Source organism: Cebidichthys violaceus, unplaced genomic scaffold (assembly GCF_023349555.1).
Source record: "Cebidichthys violaceus isolate CVI_PGR_0920_01 unplaced genomic scaffold, fCebVio1.0.p SCAF_9, whole genome shotgun sequence".
In the NCBI taxonomy this organism is placed as follows: domain Eukaryota; kingdom Metazoa; phylum Chordata; class Actinopteri; order Perciformes; family Stichaeidae; genus Cebidichthys; species Cebidichthys violaceus.
In genome coordinates, this window is record NW_027176975.1 from 6,750,096 (window position 1) to 6,776,470 (window position 26,375).

At 39.2% G+C, this 26,375-nt stretch overlaps 2 protein-coding genes across 2 annotated transcripts in view; one reads left to right on the plus strand and one right to left on the minus strand.

Annotated features, from left to right (window-relative positions):
• Nucleotides 1-3,980: 3,980 nt before the first annotated feature.
• Nucleotides 3,981-8,554, plus strand: rfk (riboflavin kinase). The gene is made up of 4 exons (XM_068703861.1): nt 3,981-4,531; nt 5,480-5,631; nt 6,172-6,274; nt 6,620-8,554. Exons 1-4 carry the CDS (start codon nt 4,450-4,452, stop codon nt 6,790-6,792), a joined length of 510 nt encoding a protein of 169 aa, XP_068559962.1. The 5' UTR covers nt 3,981-4,449; the 3' UTR covers nt 6,793-8,554.
• Nucleotides 8,555-9,905: 1,351 nt separating this feature from the next.
• The window catches only part of pcsk5b (proprotein convertase subtilisin/kexin type 5b), a 73,299-nt gene continuing 56,829 nt past the window's right edge, over nt 9,906-26,375 (minus strand). The window contains exons 21-37 of the mRNA XM_068704302.1: nt 24,361-24,463; nt 23,232-23,368; nt 20,843-21,043; nt 19,417-19,485; nt 16,060-16,120; nt 15,823-15,968; nt 15,385-15,585; nt 15,033-15,116; nt 14,617-14,803; nt 14,309-14,523; nt 13,519-13,761; nt 13,179-13,412; nt 12,910-13,090; nt 12,603-12,820; nt 12,243-12,343; nt 11,849-12,056; nt 9,906-11,459 (exon numbers count right to left, since the gene is read on the minus strand). Of these exons, the coding sequence (XP_068560403.1) occupies nt 11,047-11,459; nt 11,849-12,056; nt 12,243-12,343; nt 12,603-12,820; nt 12,910-13,090; nt 13,179-13,412; nt 13,519-13,761; nt 14,309-14,523; nt 14,617-14,803; nt 15,033-15,116; nt 15,385-15,585; nt 15,823-15,968; nt 16,060-16,120; nt 19,417-19,485; nt 20,843-21,043; nt 23,232-23,368; nt 24,361-24,463 (3,002 nt within the window). The 3' untranslated portion in view covers nt 9,906-11,046. The remainder of the gene's footprint in view (nt 11,460-11,848; nt 12,057-12,242; nt 12,344-12,602; nt 12,821-12,909; nt 13,091-13,178; nt 13,413-13,518; nt 13,762-14,308; nt 14,524-14,616; nt 14,804-15,032; nt 15,117-15,384; nt 15,586-15,822; nt 15,969-16,059; nt 16,121-19,416; nt 19,486-20,842; nt 21,044-23,231; nt 23,369-24,360; nt 24,464-26,375) is intronic.

Below are 26,375 nucleotides of genomic sequence, written 5' to 3' on the forward strand. Positions count from 1 at the left end.
GGCATTGTTTAGGGAATTTTTGAATTGTTGCTTAATTATGTGATCAGCAGGACGCGTGTAGACAGGTTCCTCTCATTATGGATCCAGGAAGATTAGTCGCTCCATATGTTATTCCCCCTGGAAATAAGATTTCAAAAAGTCATAAAGTAAAGTATGAATACATCCATTCTTTAGTCAAATATATGATTTCTGACTGTGAAATGTAAAGCTGATTTTTAAAGTAAAGTTCCTGTTTCCATGTAAATAATGTTGACATAGAGGAAAAAAGATTGAGATTTGGAGATAAACAAAAGGCAAACTATATCGTTTAGCCTTCCTTGAAATTAAAAAGTTCTAAAACTGTGCTTTTATGTTTAGTCGAGTATAGATTTAAAAGAAAAGTAGATTTTCATAAAATACTGTTGAGAAGGAATACATCTTTAATCAAGTAAAACCTTGACATATTTTACAACAAATAAAAACTTTGCCAGCCACAAATATATATTATACAAATATAAAAAAGCAAATAAAAGTAGATGCACAACAACATGCAAACTTGTTCTATATTACGTTACAAATACTGTATCTTAAAACTTAGTTTTCTCCATTTAAAGAATTTTGGTTCAACGACAGCTGTTGATATCTACATCATTCCTTTTGAATATAATTTGTTTTAAGAAAGGTTTTTTTTATCTGTGTGCTAAATATAAGGAACAGATAATGTGCCCTCAGAAGGATAAGCACTCACAGGCTAAAATCACCGAACCCAATTCTCAATCAATGACAGATTTGTTTTACAATTACATATCTCAATATCATCCTTGCTTTACCAATACAGCGGTCAAATAACATATGGAAACAAAACAGTACTATAAGTCTAAAGCAATGTCTTAAGTGGAGGTCATAATAAATACATACATTTATTCTTGCTTGGTGGACTTGTTCTTCCAGAAACAGTAAATTCCACTCCTCCACTCCCTCTGAAGATACTTAATTTATGCTTATTTTGGGTGAAGTAACCAAATTACATTTACTCTGGTTACTGATGATTGAGCTGATTTAATGTGAATTGCTGTAAATTTACGTTGGATTTAAAACAGTATCTTACAGTATTTCATAATAACGATAACATACAGTTAAATGTTCATCCCTTGCATGTAAATTAACAGTCAATGCTGTCAATTAACAGTCTTAGCTTCATTTCTTCACCTAACGTAATCAGCTCAACACATAGGCAAGTCTGTTGATTTAAACTGTATTATATTGTTGTATTAGCTTTTTGCAAAGACTTGCACTGATATGTTAACATGTGTGAGGCACATGCGAACCCACAGTTGCACACCCAAAGCTTCTTTTAAGTGTGTTTATCCTGTCATAGACCTTTCAGGATGTTCAGGACATTGTGTTTCTAAAGTTTTTATTTAGTTTGTTTTACAGTCACTCGTCATCAGAGATTGAGGATACCAGCCAGACGCTGCAGTCAAGTCCTCTTTCAAGGTGTTCTCTCTCTTTATTGTTTTCATTCATGTGTGAGTTAATGCTGTTCAAATTAACTATAAATGTGTATAATACTTGTTAACAAGCTAGACTGTTATGCAGTTCTATCACACTGTTCTTGATATTATTTTAATTCAGTGTTTCATTTTTAATGCTATTTTAATTCAGTGTCTGAGGGAGTGACGGCGAGATCGAAAAGTGGCCGATGGTATGCTACTGTTGGTCAGAGGTATGTACCTATCCCTCGAGTGGTATGCCACTGTTGTTCAGAGGTATGTAGGTAAGATACTGTAAAAGTAAATTACAGTAGCTGCACTGTAAAAAAACCTGTAAATTACTGGCATCCCTGCTGCCAGTAAGTTACCATTATTTTACAGTGAAATTGTTTAGAGTGATTTGTCAAAAGACCTTTGAACTGTTCTGGCCACTTCGATGACTATTTTACAACCATAAAACTTTGTCAACTAAATATAAAAGTTTGAATTCAACTGCTAGCATACAGCATGTAATAAGAAAATCAAATGTATTATTTAAAACTAAATCAACAACATTAGGCAAAAACAATAAATAGAAGTAATTTACAATTTGTGTTCACCTAAACACCAGCATATTTAAATGCTTCCTACCTGTGACTTTACAAGCATCAGATCTGATTTGAGCCTTCTCTCGCTCTCTATTGCTCTTGGATATTTCTAAACCTGTTTGGTGCATTCTGTTTTGGTCTATCTATTTGTAAATAAATGATGCCAAGACTTCCTGTCAGAATTTTTCAAAATAAACCTGTTATTTATGCATCAAAGCCTGGTACTGACTGTCAGATTTTGTTGAACAAAAGAGTGAAATAAAGATGTATTTCAGTGTAACAATTTGTGACACATAATTTTAATCTTCATCAATCTAATGATCCTAATAATAGTAGATGACTGATATCACTTGTCTGTTTGTGCTGGTTTGCATCATTCATGTCCCAGTCTTGACCAATATTAAGGGTAAGGCTTTAAGTTATATTTAAGGTAGTTTGGATTTACTAGGTTTCTAGTTCAGGTCAGTGTTTATGATGAATTAAAGCTAAAGAATGCTACTTGCTAAGGTGATTAAAAGAAGCATAATGCAGGTTAGGTTGAATGAAAGTCAAGAAAAACATTCTCATAAAATGAGTTACAGTGTTAGATGACTACCTGTAACTCTACGCAGAATGACTGTGGAATTGTTACCTGTGAGGCTTGCTGTATCTTATACTCCTTTTGGTGTAAAAAAAGGATTCATAATGTTGTGGGGTGCTGACACTTTATCATGCTATAGTCATGTTTGTCTGCGTAAATATAAAAAGGGAGGGAGTGATACGGACTTTTATGTGTGATTGCACATGAGTATAACTAAGGTGGAGACCAGCATAATTGCTACATTGGCAAATACAACCAAAGGTTGCACATGTTATACTTCAGGACATATTTCTACCTTCATATGCAAACATATTGTACAAAATAATAATATGTAATGTACTGCTGTCTTTAGGTTTTATTAGCATATTGACTGTGCTTCATACTGTGTATCATGATGGTGGATGACCAAGAAAAAACAGGAACGTATGCTACACACACACACACACACACACACACACACACACACACACACACACACACACACACACACACACACACACACACCACAAACTTCTAATATAATTTAAAGCTCAGGTTTTCCTGTCTTTTCCTGGGCCCATGCTGCAGAGATGATATGGTAAAATAAGTTCATAGAATTAAATTCACTTATTTGACCATTTATTGCTGCTCCTATATGGACGCATTTATATAAAATGTATATATAAATATATTCCACATTTTTACATATTTTACATTTTAATTGACTAACAGTACATATTACTTTAATCTTTATTATTATTAAGAAGAAAAAAAAGTAGAAGAAGAAGGATACACTTATTCATATTTTTACGTATTATATAATTATAAATCACAACTATTATGTAGGTAAGGGAGGGTAAACAGTCCGTTTGGGCCGTGGCTTGGATGCTTGGGGAAAAGATAGTCCTCATGTCGCCCTCTTGTGGTTTCATTCAAACACCAAGCTTCCAGCTTGCTTGGTATATCCTCCACAGGTAGGCTATCAGAATCATAACCGTTTATTTTGGCCAGAGTATGTTGCACATACAATTAATTTTACGTGGTGGATGGTGCATAACAGTCAACACAGTGCAACAAGTAGAAAATAAAGTGCACAATCACGATAAGTTAATGTTTCTAAAACGCTAAGCAGTATTAAGTAACGATAGTAAACGTCGCCTTTTCTAGAACTGGCTGTGCGTTTCCGTCGCCCAAGGGAAACGCTTCGGGTTACGGGTAAGAAATCATCCAAAAGAAAATCTGCGGTCTATTTACCTAGATGCGTCAATGAACGCTTCATTTGTACGAACTATATCTTCCTACAACATTTGAACGCGACACGTAACCCACGGCCCGCTTTGGTCACGCGGTCAATGACGTCGGCAGAAGCGTTACTGAAACCGATGTGCCCACACATGTAATAATCACCGCCCGTGAGAGCTTCATTCTCACCATCACACTGCGAGTGGACCTAACTAAAGTGAAACCGGGGCAGTCATCTTCTGAGTCCTGTACGATCAAAACCGTTGGACGACATCGTTTTAGGATCAGGGTGCCTCTACAGAAGCTACCGGTAGCTATCTTAGCTAGCATAGCTGGTGAACTTTAAACCATCGCTGCTTTGTGAGTGACGTTCAACTTTATCCCACTCGAGCGAGCTAACCAGGCAGGTGAAGCTATTGACGAATACAAGGACGGATTTGAACCCTACACGGGTAAGATTTCAGTTCAGCTAACTGTCAAAGAGTTGCTAGCCGGTTGAGCTGATTGGTCGGTCCGACTTCCTTGCATCGTTCGAGGTCATTCTGCGGCTTCCATCTAGCCAGCTGTTATCGGGAAGCTAGCGCGAGTCATGAAGAGCCTTCCGTATTTCTGCCGGGGAGAGGTCATTCGAGGCTTCGGGAGAGGAAGCAAGGAACTGGGAATTCCCACAGGTGAGTCTATCGTCTGCCATTAATCTGTATGAGCGGTTGAATAACGTTAGCTAACCTACTACGTAACGTTAGCTCACGTAGGTAACGATAGGTCAGTCTGAATCGGTCCAGAGTAACTTCACAGAGAACTAGAGTAACGTTACATAGTTAACATTGGCAGTCTGTGATTTTGACCTAAATGTCCGCCATGCTTTCTCTCTAGATACGTGACTATTGATCATTCATAATCGTTGCAGAGACGTTAATCGCTAGTTACGGACAACTTTAAAGACGACACCTTTTTACGCAACCAACACGCACATTTTTGGGACAGCGGTAGATGCGAATTTAACTTGATGGATGATCAAATACAATAAAACAAATATCAGAATTGTGTAGTGACGTCATATGTTAATAAAAGTGAACGGTTTATTTTGGGTTCAGAATATTTAGATGTTAAATCGCCATAAGTAATAATATTGAGAATATTTCCAGAAAACTGTCAAACTATATGGTAAATCGATGAATTACTCTTATTGTAATTACTGTAAATCATGTGTGGGATTATAACACGTTTTACACTTTTAATGAAGATCCCTTTAACTCAAAACATTCTTTCAGATTAGAGACTTTTTAAAGACATTCTTAAGTAAATAATGTTTGCTTTTACAGAAGAGGTGTGTGTGTCTAACCATGCAGAGCTTCCAGACAGTGAGGACATTGCCAGAAGTACCCAGTGCCACAATTCATTACTAACAATGTGGAAAAAAATATTTTTGTGGATTAATTTCTTGCCTTGGAGAACCCAACAAACAGTTACAATGTTTCTCTATGTAGAGAAAAATGTTTTATCTACTTTGTGGTGACATTAGAGCAAGACACTAGCTCTCAGGAGGAGTGCTTCCCCTTACATGCTAACCTTTTTCCTCTTCTTCTGACTCTGCCTCCCTTTCTCTCCCCCATCTCCAGCCAACTTTCCTGACTCAGTGGTGGACAATCTTCCAGCAGATATCGGCACAGGGATCTACTATGGCTGGGCCTGCGTGGGTAATGGTGATGTCTACAAGATGGTGATGAGCATCGGCTGGAACCCTTACTACAAAAATACCAAAAAGTCCATGGTCAGTACAAGAACAGCAGCATTCACTGCAAACTGCTTGGTGTTTTAGTCCGAAAGAAAGCGTGCACATTGCAAATCTATTCATAAGATGTTAAATAGTCTTTTACAATCCACGCTTAAAGGCAGTGACTGTATGGTCACAAGGCCATGGTCACACTAGGAATCAAATTATCCACAGTGGGACAAACCAAATAACTGCTCAATAAAATAAATCAAATACCACTTGTGTTGCATTTTCGAAAGAAAATAGTGGCTAAAGACTGCATTGTATCACATCTAGAGACAACTTTCTTAAAGCAATGATGTTATACTTTTTATAAGTATTTGGCTCAAAGATTTAATGCCTTTTTAAAATAAGACTGTTTACAACATGGTCGTTTTTCTTCTTTTTCAGCATTTATTTTGAAACTCCCTAATTTGTATTCATTTTACATGCCTTCTATTACATTCTGGTTTGACAATACAAGATGAACGTTGACCAATACATTTGACAGTTGCAGTACTCTTATAAAGATCCATATCTTTTTTTATTTTATTTTAGGAGACCCATGTGATTCACACATTCAAAGAGGACTTTTATGGGGAGATTCTCAGTGTTGTCATGGTGGGCTACATCCGTCCAGAGAGAAGCTACAACTCACTTGGTAAGACACCGCTCCCTCTCTCCACTGTATTGGCATGACCATAACAAAATACAGCATTGCCAAGGCACTGTACGACTATTGAATGTTGACAATTCCCTCTCCCTCTCTCACACACACACTCTCTCTCTCTCTCTCTCTCTCTCTCTCTCGCTCTCTCTCTCTCTCGCTCTCTCTCTCTCTCTCTCTCGCTCTCTCTCACACACACACAAGCTCCTTTATTTTTCCTTTTTACCCACCATGACTCCCCCACTTCCTCTCCACTTGTTGTTCTTCTCTTTGCACCTGCCTTCTTTTTTTTTTTTTTTCTGCATGTTTTCAACTCTCTCTCATTTCTGTTCCCAACAGAAGCGCTCATTGCAGCCATAAACAACGATATCGAGGAGGCCAAGGCCAAGCTGGAGGTGCCAGAGCATCTCAAACTGAGAGACGACAACTTCTTCACCAGCGCTCCCAGCCCGTCCTCAGCCCTGCCCCCCACCAGCGCATCCACATCACAGACTATTATGAATGGTCACTGACAGCTGGCTGTGACTGCAGCACTTTGTTCACACATAAACACGCACTAGAACAACACAGAGGTTTCTATACACACACACACACACACACACACACACACACACACACACACAGGTGTATGCGTTCATTAAAATGCACAGCCTCATTCTGAGATCTTTTAGCTGTCGTTATGGCTGCACATGGACATAATCTAAAACAACCAATTTTTTTTTTTTTTTTTTTTTTTAAATTGCGTTTTTCTTTTACTTCCTTTATGTCTCAACTGTGTAACTTCCTGTATTGCTTTGCTTCAGACAGCCATTCACATAATAGATGTTCATTTGTATATATACACAGCAGATTGCCTCTGTATACAACGGTCCATAAACTCTGTGAACACTCTTTAGCCAAGGTCGGAAAAAAAGATACTTATGTCTTTTACTGTTGACATCTGTTTCTGTGTCCGATGGTTAGAGAAAGTCTGGGCATTCTTATCTGTATCAAAATCACTGGTCGCACTGTTAGATGAATATGCAACAATGTAGCTAAATGCAAGGTGTGTGTGTGTGACGACAGGGAGATTAAATTATTAATGTCAATTTAACGGTGTTAAAGTATTCTGGCTTTGTCGTCTCATTTTCCTCATGAAAATGTCTTTCCCTTCTAGTGAGACACGAGCCCTCTACTGTTTACCACTGCCCTGAAATGGATGACTATTTAATTGAACTAGAGATTTGATTTAGGGTTTTTGATGTGTATGCAGAAATACAAATCTTACAGGAAGTATTAATCATTACAGAATGGTTACTTATTGAAGGATTATTTTGAAGGATAGACTTCTAAAATATTTTCAACATATTTGCCCTCTGGGTTTGAGTGGTACTCTCTTGACACAAAATATCTTTCCATTATCAGCGGATAAAAACAATTATAGATGATTCAAGGAATGCAGGCTGGATAAGCAAGCATGTTCTTATGCACGTTGGTTACGTCGTTTTATTTTTTACTGCAGCTTTTCTGATGCTCAGACCTACAGTCCATTACTCTCTGTGGGTTTGTTACAGATAGTAAAACATTGATATGTGATGAAGTACAGCTCCTGTCTCTGAGCTGATATTTAGGAAGGGCAGCAGTCTTTGAAGTGTATGAGCTCTGATTTCTACCATAAATATTTGAAAGGAGGTTCATGCAGATTAACCTACAATTGGCATAAAATTCTTTATTTTTATTCATTAGTTTCCTTTTACGTTCTTGGGGTCTTTCAAAATTTTTACTCTTTTTTTTTTTCCAAAACATGCTACTGCTTTACAGATTTCTGTGGGTCTCTGTGTGTGTTTGTGTGTGCCTACACCTCTAGGTTTTACAAAGAAAATTAAACCCAAAATACAAGTATGTTAAATTCTTTGAACCCCTGTAAATAATTGATTTTAATAAATGAAATATGAGTCTAGCTATGTGATTTAGAATTTTAAGTCTGTATTTTAAATTAAAGTGTTATTAAGGGAGTAAAATATATGATTGCATTCATGCAACAGTGGCTATTTTCATCTCCAGAGAAGTTTTTCCAGGTACCTTTCTATCCTCAGTCTGGTGGTTTACTTTTTCAGCAGTTTGGTTTTTAACTTACAGGGAAATTAATGAAAGAATACAATACAGGTCGCAGTACTGTAATCGATACATTCATTGCTGTTAAAAGATTTCCTTTCATGCTGAATGCTACAATATCCATTATATTCATCCTCTAAAGCACTTAATGTACAAAATAAAATTGAATGTATCTTTGAATTGTGATGTCTTGCTTCTTCACACCCGTCAACGATTTTAAGAGGGACGTTTTCATAACACCAACACACATGATGCCGCTGCAGTAGGGTCGAAAATTTGTTGCAATTATGTGTTCTAGTTTACACAGGGACCAGGGTTACTGCATGTAGAGCTCCTCTTATGTTTTCATTCTTTTTGCTATCTACAAATTAATCAAATAAATAGTTTGATCAAAATACATTTCTTTGTCCATTTTGTTGTTTACACAATTTCTGGCAAGATGCAATGGAAATACAATGTATTTTACGTTCGTAAAGCATAAAACAGAATCAAATATTGAGCGATCATCACATGGCTGGTCTTTTTGATTTTCTTTGGGCAGTCGAGGGATCTCTTTGGGATTCTGACATCATTGGCTGACACCTGCGTGAATATTGTTATTGTCCTAATATCAGGATCTACGAATATGTACAGATTGTTATTTTTTAATAGTTTCTTTAAAATTATGTAATTAAAATATAAATCTCAGAACTGAAATTCTTCCCTGTTTCCCCGTTAAGACTACTGTGTCATCATACACACACACACAAACACACACTTTTGAAATTAAAAGTAAACAGTTCCACTGGCTATGTGACTGTGTAGATATATACGTGTATAGCAAGAACAAAACACAAAGTCTGAAGTGTTTTACATGTTGAGGCTCAGGAAGAAAAAGCCAATGTCAATGTCAATCACACCATGTGACGGACAGTGTCAGATGTCCCTGAGTCAATGTTTTGTATATTTGTCAAGTTGTAGCTTGATTTAATAACGTCATAAGAAAGATAATAACCAGACCAAAAGTAGTTTTGAGCAGATCTTATTTCATTCTCTTTTAAAAACATTTCATCCAAAATTCAGGGCCAAAATAAATCAATCTAATTGATTAACAAATTGTTTCCATCTCAAAACCATTTCCATACACACTTTAGATCATTCACATTTCAAAAGAAACCCATTTCATCAAAACAAAGAATTGCAATGTCCCATTACTCATTCTGACATAGTCCACAGGTATCAGATACTCTTTGAACAAGTGTCAATAGTCCAAATGTCCCAAAAGGAGTTACTGATGATGTAGGTTCAGGGTTTGTGTGTGAAGTGTGTGTGTGTGTGTGTGTGTGTGTGTGTGTGTGTGTGTGTATCAAAGAGACAGAGAGGAAAGTTAATGTCCAACAGAGGGGTAAATATAAGACAGTTCTTTGTTCTTGAAGTGGAGAGAGCGGAGCAACGAGCAGTTCCAATCAAATATCACAGGTGTTAGCAATTATCACTCACCTCAACTCACCTCTTTGCCGCAGCAGGTTAATTCACAACACAAATGGTCATCAAAAGTGCACACTCCAACTTTATTATGAAACAATGATTTACAGCAAATTTCACCTCAACAAAGTACAGAGACTGATCTTAATTATTTACGCAGACCTCTTACTGTCCCAGTGAGACAGCAATAAAAGGAAAATGCAAAAACCTAACTGGAGGAAATACAGATGCCAGCATTTCACTGTGGCTTAAACCAGACTAAACCAGTGAGGAAATATCTTTCTCTGTGTAAACTAACCCAAACAGATCCAAACAGTATACCCCACAAGGTACAGATTGTACTTCAGTTTGCTTTGAATTCCTGCAGTGCGATACAAAGTCTAGTTTACAATTTAAACACAGAAACTACTGAGAGTAATGTTACACGTAGTATAAAAGTATATTACACTAGCATTCTGTCCAAATGTGCAGTTAACTGGGTTGTAATAACAGAATACAATTTGCAATTAAATGTAGTTTTTAAGGTGTCACTGTGTTGAAAAATCAAGGATAAAAATCTAACTCTGTAAATTTGAACTTACATGAATGTATACATTATTAAGAATTTGTTCTAGGCAATATAAGTGGACAATGACTACCATATCATTTTATGTTGTTCTACAACAATAAAAACATATTCTAGAAAATGTAAACGAACACATGAAAATGAATATGATTGTCAGCACAAATACAACTTCCCCAGAGGTTTGTGACTCAAAAAAGAAATCAAACTCTTCATCCCAAGCAAAGGAATAGGTTGCATAATCCAACAAACTTATCGATGTTGAGGCTAGGCCATTAGTAAGTCTACATCCTATTTGACCCAGCAGTCATATTTTGTTTGACGTTTCAGACAACGGTCACAATGACTTCTCTAAAATTTCAGTTGCAGCCATCATAAATGTCATAACATATTAGCATATTGATTGGTAACTGGCTGGTATGACTAAAATGTCTTTGAAATGTAATATCATTGAAAAACATTGCCTTGACCAATGACTGCTCCACCTGCTGATTGTTCCAACATGATCTGAAGAGATCCAACTTTTCAAAAAAGAATGAAATGAACATTACGTATCTGAGGAATGATGAGAAACAACTTTCACAACATGTTTAGACCCCAATGATACGTAAGGCGGAGCTACTTCTCTCCACTCAGGGCTTTCTTTTCAACCGTATGAGTAGCTCTCGTCATCGTACTCTAGCTCAATCTCGTCCTCATCCAAGAGTCCGTATTTGAACTTCCGATACACTGTCCCATCTTGTCCCATGTATACAATATCGTCGTCATCATCATCTTCCTCATTGTCCTCACATTCAACGGTCCGGTCGCTGTACTCCCCAAACAAGGAGGTGGTGGGTTGTGAGGCAATGCCTCCATTGGTGCCCAGTTTCTCATAGACTCCCGCTTTGGGTGCAATGGCAAGTGATTTAGATCGAGCATTGAGGAAGAGGAAGACCCCACCGCCCACAGAGAGGATGAGCAGAACACAGGCAGTGACAAAGAGTTTGGCGGTGCTACCTTGAGCCTCTGAGTCCTCAGCATCTCTCATCACAAAGTTGACACCCAGGTTGCACTCCTCTGAGAAGAAGGAGATGCCATTAGGTTACTTAAAATAATAAATGTAATCTGTATTCTGGGGTTGTCTGGCATGAGTGTGTTTTACAAGACTTTTGTTTTAGTTGAATGCTGTCTTGTCTGTGATGGCTAAAGGTCATGAAAGCTTGGAACATTCTTTGTGAAATCAACATATTTCCATCATTTACAAGTACTGGAAACTATGTTTGGCAGGAAAATGAAACTCATGTCTATATAGTGGGATGGCTATCAATTAGATCAATTACACAGGGTGGTAACCATAGCAAATTATATGCCCTGAAACTGATGACTCACACACAAGTAAACCACTATTTTCAAGGAGCAAGTGCGTGTTTTGTTAAAAGATGGTTCCAGTGTGGTTTCTGGTTTACCTCGTGAGGCCTTGCAGTCACAGCACTCCCTGGGTATTGGTTGTCCATCATTGCGTGTCTCATTTCCACAGCAGGACAAGCAGCGGCCATCAGACAAGATCTGGAGTGCGGGGCACACTGTGCAACTCCACATACTGGGCCCCCGGCAGTCAATGCAGGATGGGTCACATGCCTTGCAGTTTAGCTCATCTCTTTCGGAATCAGAGCCCTAAAGCAACAGAAGAATTTGTTACACTGCCGACTGAATGCCACATTTTATCTCCAACTACTGTTCCAAGACTTACAAAGCAGCCTTGATAAACTGGGGATAGGTCTAATATATTATACATTTTTCACGAGAGCAATGTAAATACATTTACAATTTGTAAATTCAGCAACACACAAGGTTTCTCACCTGTGAAGCAACGTAATAGCCTACAAGACATTGGGATTGACAGATGCCTCCCATAAACTTGTAGCCTACATAACAGGACTGGCAGGCCAGAGCGCCCCCATCTGGAAGGAGAGAATTACTGTCAAACGTCATTTCATGGCTGAACTGGAATTTACAGATTAAATTCATATCAAAAGGTGCAGCAGAAGTATGTCCTAGCTTGGTGGGAGGGGGTTAGGTGGTGACTAGGAAAATAGTAGTCTAGAGGTCTTGGAAACGGTGACATTATTCATGCTCAATTATAGGAATTCACTCCAAAACACAGTCCCCCACCAAAAAAACAAAACATGGCAGATATAAGCTACGACAGGCTTCCTTTACCACTGCAGGTTTTGCAGGTGGGGTGACACTTGTGGCAGGTATTGGACCGGCTGCGTTGGTAGAAGCTTGGAGGACAGCTCGGCAGGCACTGTCCCCACTGCCTCAGGTAGACGTAGTCCTCCCGACAGCTCAGACAGTTTCTGTTACCACGACCCAAACACTGGCTACAAGAGGGGTCACATCGGTCACAAACCATGGTGGTGGTGTTGCCAAAGTGACTGACAAGGAGAGAGGATATTAGTTTAGTTTGTGATGTTCTTTGATGAAAAAGAAGATTTAATTGTGTGTGTCTGTATGTTCTTTTAACCTTTCTGAGCAGGTTTCGACGCAGCTGCTTCCCTGCTTGAAGAATCCAGATTTACAGTTGACACACTGCAAACTGTGACGACCAACACATGACTTACAGCTGAAGTGACAGCGCTCACACACACGTTCTTCTTTGTCCTCTGCATAGTAACCCACAGGACACTCCTGCACACATGTGTTGTCTAATGGACACAAAGTTTCAATTTAAAAAAATGAGAGGTTTACATTAGCTAGATAAAAAGCATATCATTTAATATTGATATAACTTACTCAGTAGGTAGTGTGGCTCGTTGCAGCTGAGGCAGTGGTCTTTGCCCGGTCCAGAACAGCGATGACAGAGTTTGTGACACTGTTGGCACTGCCCATTATGGTCCATGTATGAGCTCAAAGAGCACTGAATGAACCACACACAGTGTCCGCTGGCATCTTTACGCCTGTTGGTATCGCAGCTGAGGCACGATGAGGGCTCGTGGCCTGAGCAGGTCAGACATGACCTGTCACAATCTAGGACAATGGAAAGCAATGAGACACAGACGAAGAACTCTTGCAGTGATGGAGTAGAGCTTTAGTTTATTTTTGCATGATTAATATAAACTTCCACCTGCCCTACCTCTGCATTCATTGGTAGTCGCGTCATAGTAAGTGCTGTTGGGACACTTAGCCAGACACTCTCCATTGAAACGGACAGCTTTCGGGTTGCGACACACATCGCAGTCATCAAAGCTCGGTCCGTCACAAGAGGCACAATCAGCATGGCAACGCACACACTCCTGTTGCTCCTCGCTGGCATAGTAGCCATCGGGACAATCATCCACACACTTACCGTCATGGAGGAAGTAGTACTGAGCACACTCTGGAAGAGAGAAGAACATTTTAATCTCTTCATCCCCTCAGGCAGCCCTATAACCCTCATACTGGCTTGTTCTTTTTATCCACTTTTTACTTCTACAACAAAAAGCAGTCATGAATAAAATGCTTGTTTGTGTTTAACAACGATGCTAACACTACATATATAATCAAAAGAACATTTATATTGAGAAAGAACATCGTCATGTCATTATAGGTACTACTACCAATGATACTCTGACCCTGACAAATGTTGGTTTTATCTTTCTCCTTCTCTCTAATGTCTTCTGTATTTCTCCATCCTTCTTCTCATCTGATTTTCCTCTGGTCCTTACTTCCTATACTTTCCAATCTTACACGTAAGCTTCATGGCATAACTACTTGCAGTCCAGTGAGCAGAGAACAATCTCTCTGCATTTCCTCCTCATCTTCCTTCTCCTCTGTTCAGCTACTTCATAACTAAACTAAGTCACCTTTCAAAAACGCCCCTCTTTAATCCTCCTCTCCAAGTCTTCCATTTATCTACCCTCCACTGCTACACCCAGCGTACTTACTCTTACACAGGCCATCTTGATTGCACTCTCCACAGTGAGCTGGACAGCGACGGCATTCTGTCTCGGTGGCGTAAAAGCCTTCAAGACAGTGAGACCTGCAGGAGTGGTCCAGCAGCAAATACTGTTTTTCACAGCTCAGACAGTGAGAGGAATTTCCCTGGCAGGATGCACACTCTGGTGCACACGGCTGGCATACACCACCTTGAGGAAACCCTCTGGGAAAAAGAGGAGAGAATGAGGTAGTGTTGATATATCATGATGGTGTGTGTTCATGTGCAAGTCAAGAAATGTGAAAACAGAACAAGCACCTCTGACAATCCACCACACACACTCCATTGTGGAGGTAAAGCCCACTGCGACATCGCTGGCACTGCTGAGCATCCTGGCACATGACACACCCTTTAGAGCAGTCTTCACACTGGCTGGACGCCTTGCTGGCAAAAGTACCAGATGGACAACGGGACAAGCAGGTCTGATGGGCAGTCAAAAACCGACCTGTAGACAAAGAAAGACAAATCGCAGCACTGACAAAAGAAAACAAATAGATTGTCAGTGGTTTAAAGCTTATTTAAATTTAAGGCAGATTCTCAATCATCCTGTCTCACATAGCCATCTAAAGAAAAACATATATTTTGATGGCAAGTTTGCCTAAAACATCTAAGACAAGCCACTAAACCTTTTGTAGATTCAGGAGCATAGAAGCATAGAAGCAGCAAATGCTTACCAGAATAGCAGCTGTTGCAGTTCTCCTTCCTTGCAGCAGAGCAAGTCTTACAGGTGGAGTGGCACAGCTCACATTCGCCCTGACCTGACGGGGAACAGCAAAAGGAAACCAGGACAAAATATGCAGACATGAATGACATGGAAGAGAGGAGGAAATGAGGGGATGACTAGAGATGAATAGACTAAAGCATGTGTTGCTGAGTGCCTAATGAAAGATAGACAATACAAATCTCACGGCATGCTTCACCATTTGGGTTTGATGTTTAAGTGAGAAAAGTTGTAGAAAGTCAGCATCACATTTTACAAGTCGAGACAAGTAGGTAATGTTGACAACATTTAGTACTTCTCCATACTGTTTCTGAAGTGTGTCTCAGTGCAGAAAGCAAGTTGTCTGTCCTTTAAACACTCCCCGTTCTTCAATATGACTCCGTCCTCGCAAGAGTCACAGTCGTCATATTGTGGCCCTCCGCAGGTACGACAGCTGCGGTGACAAGGCTCACAGTCCCGGCTCTCCACAAAGAAGCCTTCCTCACAGTGATCCACACACTTGTCATCTGGATACACAAATACACATTTTCACTTCCTATATTTACAACTTTTCTTTCAATAATAATTTATCATCTGACACTTTCCAACTTGGATGTTTGTGATAGACGCCAATAGATGGGGAATTTTACTGCAACGTGTACAGTTCTTAAAAAAATGTATATTCAAAACGAATGCCGATCACAGTTTCGGCAGAAATGTCTATAGTTGACATTCACACCACAATGAATGGTTTAAATGTTTACCAAAGACATAGAATCCCTCTTCACACCAGTAGCACTGGGACTCGTCACAGATTACACATTGTTTTTCTTCACATGGAGCACACACCATGGTGTCGGTCACACCGTGGGTCCGATCTGGACAGGACTGATGACAGTCTGTGCCTAACCTGGTAGACAGACAGAAAGACAGAGAGCATCAATATGAAGACATAGAAATATAGGGGTGCAATTCAATGAAAGTAAACAGAAGAGACTTACTGGTAGTAACCATCTTCACATTTGAGACAAACTGTTTCCTGCGCCTGATCTCCTGAATCCTCTGTGGTGAAGAGCACAAATTAAACAAATCACTACTAGATCAGGCATATTGTGATTTCTGGAATGCAATCTCAAGGCAAAATAAAAAATGTAGCATATTTGATCAGCCTTGTTATCAGTTGTTGTAGCTCCTGTTCAAATCACATTTAAATATGATAGTTTTACCTTCTTCGCACAGACAAAACTATCTCACCATACTGAAAACAGTACAAATGAAATACAAAGACAATATTACTTTGGTAGTAAGTGTTCGTGGAAAAATGTATGATCTCTACTGCCAGCGCCATCATATCTTTCTAAATCCAGTTTCCTTTAACACCAGCAGGAGGCACTCTGACAACACACAATAAATGTGTTCAGATGCTGTAGAATTTATTGGCAGTCACAGATCAATCTTCAGCTGAATGTGATTAATGTAGAACTGGCAAACAAATTTAACCCAGAAGCCCTCACAAATGTAAAAGTCAAAGAGTTTCTACAGGCATTTCAGTTCATCTCTAACATCAAGAAGACAGAAGTCACATGCTGCTGCCCTGTTGTGCTTTGTAGTAAGTGGTGTCTGTGTAGCTTGCGCTGAAGGTGTACTTTTGCTGAACAACACAAAAACAAGCATAATGTGAGTGACAGGTTGTGTAAAACACTTGCATATTTGCCATTAGTGGGTGTTTTATTATTGGAGACCGGGGAACCTAGGCATGGGATATTAATATGTAATTCAGGTGTGTGTGTACAAAAGAGGCTGCTTTTGTACACAAAAAGGAGAAAGTTAAATTTCCCTCCAAACTAATTCACTCCTGCTGTCAATCAAAACCATCCAACCGGTAACTGAGGAAGAGCCACCCTGTCAGCCCTTAGTCCAACGATGTCAAAATATCTCCAAGGACAGAAGGAGTGAGAAGGAAGAAGGAAAGGATCAGACAGGAAGCAGAGAGACAGAGAGTAAAAGAGAGATAGGAGGAAGAGAAAGAGATGGAACTAAATAATAAAATAAAAGCCCCTTCTGCAGACTTTCCCCAGAGACATTCATCCTCTCCAGAAAAGCCTCCATCGACCCCCACACCCCATTCCTCTCAGCCTTCTCCCAGCACCCACAACTTAACACTGCACTGGTTTGCACTTCAATGCAGTCGACAAGCCACTACCTGTGAAAGCTATTACTCATACAGAGAGAGACTGGGACAAAGGAAAGGTGGGAGGGACAGAGGAGCTGGAAATCATGCCTTCAGGCTGTGTCTATGTGAAGAGAGAAAATAGCTCCTGCATGAATATTAACTGTGAAAGCCAGGGGAGGGGAGATTTCAACAGAATTTAAACTGGCATACACATCCCAAGTATGCACTTGTGGAATGTGCAAGCACTCATACACACACATTTACAGTCTACATGCACTCACAAGCTACATTTAACATTCACACGTACAAACAATCACACATTAAAGTGATTAGCACTCAGTCTCAGTAATAAGAGGTGATACAGAGTCAAGAGTGAAGATCGATGAACTCAGTTTTACCATCACCTCAAATTATCACTGCAGTTTAAAAAAGTGACGTGTGTTTAATAAGAAGTGTTTGAGAAGTGGATTGCTGGTTGAGAAAAACAGAATAGATGTGCGAGTATAGTGACGCAAAACCTTCATGACAAAGACAGCTTTTTTGAAGCTCAGATATGAGCTGCATATATTACAACAGCAGAAAACTGGAGATGAGATGAGCTTTAAATCCAGCTCCGCAGTAAAGGAGCTAGAGGAATACTTCTTGCCTGAAGCCTAATATGACCAGTAAAGATCATTCGTAGTTGACATTGAAACAAAGTAAACAAATCATGGTGCAATGCACAGTATGTGTGAATCATCTTGTCTTGAACACTGATAAAGGTGTCCAGCAACCCTCATCAATGAAATGAAAAAAAGTGTATTACAATCTGTGCAGCACATAACATCCACTGTCCTTGGACCCTTGATCGGATAAGGAAAAGAACTTGTCTTCCTGTAAATGTCTAAAATGTATCAAAAGCTTAGAAAAGCTAAATAAGGACAAAGTGTAAGCATGCACACACATATTAATTGCCAGACACTACACGTTCTGTTTCATCTTCGCTTTCGCCCGTAGCATCGCATCACACAGGGCCAATCATCTCAAATATCTAATCAGATGACTGACTTGTTTAGCTGGCAGAATTGTGATTACTAGGAGCAAGTGAGTGGGAGGGAGGCTGTGGTGGGGGTGAGAGTGGTGAAAGATATTCCACCCAGAATGCATAATGACATAATAACCCCCGTCTCCACCTCAGACTAGTTCAGCACAACAACAACTTTCTATGGTATGTCGACAACCATTTCTGGGAGAAGAAGTGCTCTCGTCTCCATGTGCCTTGTACTGACATGGTGAGGTGTATGAGCACAGGCAAGGAGATTTATACTGAATGGTTTACTTTATACGTTTTCACATTTCACAGTGTTTCACAGTTCACTAAAGCCAAATCTCATTCAAAGCACCATTCGAAAAAAAGCCCATAGCATGATGTTTTGCTGTATACAAAGGTAGGTTGATTTCTGAGGGTACGGGCAGTGGAAATTATCACCAAAAATAATCAAAAATATCAAAAATAATCACCGGAGGCATTTAGCCTGGAGTGGAAAATATTTTAACCCTTTGCGGAATTCTTTACATCAGAATGCCTCTGACGTAAATTTGATTTCAGGTAGTGTTCCTTGTGGAGAAGATAATCATCAGTCCTGCAAAAAGTGAAACAATATCAGATCTTCTGCACCTGTGGCATCTTCTATTGGTGTCTGATAATTAAGGAAACCTACAGCCAGTTAAGGTATTGTCTTTGGTTTTTCCAAACGACTTCCCTAATGAATGAGGCTTATTGGAATATATACAATCTTCATTTCAATGTCGATGTATTTGCATTGAAAGAGAGCCTACAGTAAAGAGTGAGGTGCATCAACAACCAATGGCAGTCACCCCATCTCAAGACTACACTGTCTATGCATTCAGTACAGTTATGTTAAGCTTTTCTGACATGTCACTGTATCTCACTCCTGAGGACTGAAATGATGAAAGTCTCCAACTCTGAAAATAGTTGAATTTGAGCAGTACAAGTTTTCTCATCTACAGTCAGTTTGACTACAAGGTATAATATATTGTGGTGTGCCATATAGCTGCAGCCTATAACTGCTGCTGAAGCTATAGTGCACTTGATTTTATTTATATTTCTACGCTTTGATGGATGCAGGTGAAAGAGGTAGGAAGAGAGAAAGTGAGGAGTGAGAAGACGATGTGGTGTACTTACTGCGTTCACATTGCTTGCAGCCCTCGTCACAGGGGACACAGTCCTCTTTGTCTGCGTCTGCAACCTCACCTGATGAAAACAACAGATATAAAAATACATACTGTAACACAACACAATGTTGAAACACCATGTCCATCTTGTAAAAAGTATTGAGTTCATGTTAATTGCTCAATACTGGATGTTGTTTAAAATAAGGTTTTGTAGTAGTAAAGAAGTTGTATTTAAAGCTACTGTCAAGCCGGTACGTTTCTTTGTTTGTCACAACAAATGACTCACAGCTGTTTTAAGTGGGATGCAGTATATCTTACAGACACGACAATCAAATTACTACCTGTCTCATAAATAACCAATGTAATGTTATTTTTTTGTCATCAATCAATAAGATGATGCCAGTTTAATGGCACTTATCTTATTTTAGAATTACACACTTTGCCATCTTTTACATTTTAGCATACTTTTCTACTGTTTATATGTTTAGCTATATTATCTACATCAATCAATGTGGTTTCATTGCTCTGCCAGTGATACCAACAAAGGACAAGACTGCCAAATTAATAGCTATAGATATGTTTCACCTACTCCAGTTCAAGCAGTCTGTGGGGCCTGTTAAGACCTGCCTGCTATATGATAAGAACTTCGTCTTATCCGCCCTCTCACATCTTATATCCTCACTTACAAACTTTCATCATTACCCTTCACCTACGTCTCACATTCAAGTTGAAACTCCCCACCTCCACTTATCCTACTTATCTCAAATATCTCAAAAAGCATCTCACTCAAAGTATATCAGCTCTTTCTCAATCCTCCTTGGCTGGCATTTACATTTGATATGATGAGATGAAGTGTGATGTGTTCATCTTTACAATCTCCCTGAGGACATTAAATAAATTCAGCAAATGTTGAAATTAAATATATACGTGTTGTAAAATGACAAATGACAAATGAACCTTGTAACCTTAAATCACTTATCAGTTAACTTCAGAAGCTTAAAATTCCTTCTCTGAACTGCACATTTCACTGACTCTAAAATCAAATCATAGTATCAATGTGTACGAGTTAAAAGAAGAAAATAGTTTCTTATTCTTTGGTCAAGCTATGCATGTTATACAATATATGCAATTGTGGCTAGGAGACCTAGGTGTTGGCCTATTTAGTATTGTAATTTGAACACTTTCTTTAAAGTAATTTCGCTATGCTACATGTTCCCTGAGGTGGTGTCTGCCACATTCAGCCAAGGTCCATGACAGCGGTGCTGAGCAACAGCTATCATAAAATCCTTCCTAAACTCTTATTATTCAACATGAGTGAGGTGACTTTTTTTAACCATGCTTATTGTCTGTGATACGTCATGACTCAAAGTGGTGGGCTTTATCATAGTGACATTAGTAAATAAGCATGCCTTTTGTCTTCAACCAGCATCTCTCACCTGCACTGCACTCCAACGGGACGCACTGGCCACTTCTGAGCTTGTGTCCTGTGCTGCAGTGGAGGCAGTGGTCTGCCGATGAACAGATGATGCAGTCTGCAGGACAGGGTTCACACCGTTTTCTGGAAGAGTGGAAGAACCCCTCTGGACAGACATCCCGACACTGGCTCTGAAAGAGGTACCTGGCCACCTCAAACTTATCTAGATGGAGAAAGACAAGAAAATGAAATATGTACAGGAAATGTTGTGAAGGACAAAACAGATATGCAGCTGTATTCAAGACAGTGAATCATGGGCATGCACACAAACACACAAACAGCCTATAGACTGTCCCTAACTCATTATATGAACATTGAATGGTCACACAGTTACAGCACACAAAACATTTTATACTGAAGGTCTGAGAAGTTTTTTGAAAGTGTCTATATGGAAGTTCTTTTTCAAAGAACATTTGTCACAAACATTCATGCATACAGTTATACATACATGCGTATAGAATGCAGGTATTCGCAGTGAGGCAATGTAAAAAGAAATTAAAGAAATTTAATTAAATTCAGAGTCCATGGTTTCCATGTTGCTCATGTGAACTTTATTTTAATTTATGTTTATCAATTTTTCCATATTTTTGGGCTGATAGGCCAGAGAGGATTCATTTCATTCATCCAGACTTGATCCGTAGTGGCCAAGATGGTCAAGTTTCATTCTTGAGTTTGGATTTCACTAATCCAATTTAAGCTACAGTACATAGTTTCTTGACTGAGTTTCATGACTTGAATGTAGTTAGTTAAATTAATTACAATTAAATGAATAAGTAAAAAACTAGTTTGAGCCACTTGAATACACTTTTTTGAATATCAAACGCTTTTGTGAGCCCTAAAAAAACATAAAGCTTGTCTTGGTTTGTTGTCATATCATTAAAACATTTCAATGATATGAATTAAATGGTATTTCAATTTTAACAAGAACTTTTCAGGACTTCAGGAGTTTAATAGATATTCAATGGCTTTTAAGATTGAAATCCTTCTGCTAAGATCGAAAGCCTGTCTTTGCTTCCATAAAAATGAAAGAAACTTCTGTACCTCTGTGTGACAGTATTTCCAGGCATGTCTTGGCTTGTGTGGTTCCAGTATTTTGAAATTTTTGATTTATCTAACAAGCTCATTTTTCTTCACCTCTTCCTTGTTCTTTTAATGCTCCTTTTTGTAGCTCTTTTATTCTTTCCCCCCTCTAGAGACAGCAGGTGGGGAAGACTCCACATTACAATCAAAGGTCAGTATCAATAATTGTCTGCTCAGTATGTACCAGTATGTGTGTGTGTGTGCGTGTGTGTTACTGGCCATGATAAGAGAGGTTGTTTTGACAAAGAAATGACACGGGGAGAGACAGATGGAGGGTTTCTTCATGTTATTATTGTTATGTCTCAGTGAGCCTCAGACAGACCTGCAATTAAATGGAACCACATTTGCAAACAGTCTGACAAACTTGCCGGCTAATTGAGTGTGTGTGCACACGTGAGGGTGAGAGAGAGTGTGTGAAGCGGAAATCTGGTGTTAATCTTCTCCTTGGCTGTCTGGTATCTTAAAGTGGGTGTGTAGGTGGGTGGGTGGGTGCGTAACATAATCTTCCCAGTGTAAATACATTAATTCTGACAGCCATAATACCGTCTGTGACACTGTGATAAACACAGTTATTACGACCACCTTCAAGTTGATATTTCTTCAGCTGTGAGCCTCTAATGACGTTCGGTTTTATCATACCAATTGTTTTCACACTAATGAATAAGGTTTGTTTTTTTGTATTGGCTTCACAAGATCCTAAGACCATGAAAAAAGTAAGAAACATTAAAGTAAGACAAATTACTCATCAAACGTAGACACAGCTTGTCCTTTAACTGAGCTAAACCCTGAGAGATTTGCAGTGACCTTTGCATGAGGATACAAACAAATGACTGATTCCTCCTTTTAGCACATCAGCAAGCCTTGGCTGAATTACTGCTTTAATTAGATTCATTTACCTTTAGAGGATTGATAGTGGAGGCTGGCACAAATGAGCCTTCGCTTGATCCATGTGATGTCACAAACAAAGCACGATTTCACTTACATTCCAGTCACAGCTAGATCGATGGGTTTTTAAATGAACACCAGTGCACCTTTGCAAAATGCTACCTGTGTTGCTTCAAAGGCTAAGAGCATGCAGGTTTGGTATGACGGGAAAGAAAAAAATTAATTGTTCAAATATTTAAGATTGTTTTATCGGCAATAACTGGTCCTGTCAGTTAAAGTCACGCAATTGTGATTTACTCATTAAGAATTTGTGTTTTTTGTTTTGTGTCATTATCGAACAAGGTTAAAAGGAATAGTGGTTTTAATCTTGATTCAGGTTAGTGTACCTCTGTCACAGCTGGTGCAGTTGTCAGGTCCCTCATCAGTACACTCATGGCAGGTGTGGTGACAGAGATGGCACTGCCTCCCCATGGCATAACGCCCCGTCTGGCAGTGGATTTCACAGCGTCCATCATCAAAGAACCTGCAGGTAGGGATGTGGTTAACAATGAACATGCACACTAAGCCTCAGCCACTGTAAATATACATATTTGCAGTGCAAATGTTTTCAGAAGCAGTGCAAACTGACCAAAAGCTGAAGAGACTATTATAAGGTCTTAGAATAGACCTGAAAAAGATTGCAGTAACAAGAGTTCTTGTAATAAGCTGCTTTCTATATTAGTTTATAAGGTTGTTTGAACTATCTAAAAGGGAATGATACTACTAGTAAATGTACTTTACAGGACAAGATACTATACACAGTCAAGATACAGTACAAGAATGCCCACTTAAACTTCTTCTCTACTGTGTCAATGCCATTCACTCCCCACCACAGACTATTTCTACGGAGCTCCTATGAGCTCTCCTGCTGGTGAAGTAGTCTGCCAGTGGTGGGGAGTGAGGCAGAGTGAGGCAGAGGGATGTGCTACCTAGCTACCGCTAATTTTTGTCTCATTTGTGGTCTGATAAACAGTACATCAGTACATCCATATACTGTATGCACTTCATCGTAAAGATACAAGAAAAAAGTACAGAATACAACAAACCAAGACAAGCTTTATTCCTATGACACTGGTCAATAGTTATCTTGTATGAACATCATTACATTATTAGCATCAATGAATGTTGAATTCCATGTGAAGATTATTAATGATAATGTAACACTAAGCAATTAGTTAGCTTAGTTTGCCCCACGTTTCATCAAAGTCACAAATAATGGTAAAATGATTGAAGAATTTGACAAAAATGTTGTTAAATTGTAAACAAAGATATCATATAAATAATGCATAACAGGAGAACATTTGTCTATTTCCATAGTTAGCGGAACATAACATTTTGTGTCATCAGCATGACAACGGAAATTAATATTATACTTGCAGATTATTACCTAAAGGAATCATAGCTTGTAAATAGAAAATAGGAAAGGATTAAGAATTGACCCCTGGGGAGTGAGAGGTGGAGGTCAGTGGTTCTCACCGTGTAGTAGGGCAGCTGGTGCAGTCCTCGCTCTCTGGACCCATGCACTGTAGACAGGTAGCATCACACAGGTGGCAATTTCCATGACGACTCATGTACTCTCCTACAGACGGAGAGCCATAGTGAACAACAAATTTCATTACAAAGCGCTTTATTTCTATTTGTTTACCTGCTTGTGTATGCTCACTTCTTTCTTTTTACTTGAGTGACTTGTGTCCTAGTTGCACCAATTATATCCAACAGTCAGTTGTTATTGTTTTCATTTCCTTGAAGGTCCAGCTCATTATCCTCTGGCTTCTGGCATATCCCGCACAATAACAGTTACGTATATCTCGTTTTGTTGTCTTTTCCTCTTTATCTTGTTTTTATGTTGTATGCATAAAAACTTCTTTAAAAACTTCAAGTTTAAAAATGTCAGTCAGGCATACTTTCTAATTGCTGAGTGCTTTTAGAGCAGACAGAGGTATGACTTGGATCTGGGATTGTTTTTTTTTGGTCCCTTATGAGCTTGAAGACAAGGTGAAGATTCCCAAAATAACTCAAGTCTTAAACAAACACAGATTATGACTGATTTTCATCACGAGCATGACGTTACAAAACTTCTATTCTACAGATAACAGAAACATGTAGCATGTTGTTTTTCACTCAAGAATAAAATGTCTTCCTACAGCTCCATGGCCACATCCTCCACTGTTGAAAATGCTGAAAATGTGTGTAGGTTTTGGGAGGTTGGAAAGTTTCTGTTGCAAATGGAGTCCACGCTGGAAATGGAGTTTTGGGCGCCAGAAATCTTAACACCTGGCAAAGCAATTGTTGAGTCACTGACATTGATCGAAAGCATTAGTACACTCCAGGTAGATCTATAATTATCACTCCACAATATTGCAGAAATAGAATTCATACTTATTGGACTTGTAACATCATAAACTAACCATGTTTACTAAGCTGCGTGAATATGTAAACTTTGCTCACATTCACCCCAGACCCAATATGTATATAAGCTATTGTGCACAAAGTTGCAAAAGGATTGAGAGAGAAGTTCCAAAAAACCCATCAACCTTCAGCCTCACACTTAGCAACATTGAAAAGAGCCATAACAAAAGAGGCATAAACATTGTCTACTATCCCACCTTTGTATTAGACAAAGGTGACAGACACAGGCTCAGGCATAAGGATGGAGCTGTGTGGTTTTTGTGTGTGTGAGCATCCTTCAAGGAAGCGGCGAGATTGTCTGTGCTCTCTGGCTCTCTGTGAAAAGCGCAATTGTTCCTTTCAAAACAAAAGAGCTTCTTTGTGTACAAACACAACAGGCGGTGGCTTCCCATTCAGTAAAGCTCTGCTGAAAACATTCAAACAGCCCCCAAATAAACGCCGTCACTCTCCCTCACACACACACACACACACACACACACACACACACACACACACACACACACACACACACACAAATTGTCTCCCTGTCTTTCTGTTTGTCTCCCCCTCACTCACGCACACAAACAAACAGGGAGCCAAGTTCTCAAGGGACGGAAAGCCGCACAACTCCACTCAGCAAAAGCAGACACTGTGGACTCCCACCGCCAGACGGGAGAAGAATGGAGCGGAGAAGAAAGAGAGCCTGTCACTCAGGGGAGTAAAACTTTTCCTCTTTTATGGACTTAGCTGACCTTGTGAGGACATTGACAGTCTACTCTGTCAGGAGAGAGAGCTCTGTTGGCAGATATCACACTGACATCCACCACACCTGGTCCTGAATAACAATTCCCTGGCCCTTCCACCTCCTGATACCTGCACATACTTGGTCCAAGAAAGCAGGGGAAATTATATATTCAATACATCCCGCAAGTAGTCATGAGAATATAAACCACATTGTTTATCTAATATTGTGTATACATTAACACAGGTAGGTGTTTCTTGTGCTTGACTTGTGGGGAAATTTGTCCTCAGTATTTCAACCATCCAAACAATTTGTAAGCCAATGCCTTGTTCAAGGGCAGTGTTAGGATTATCACCAAATA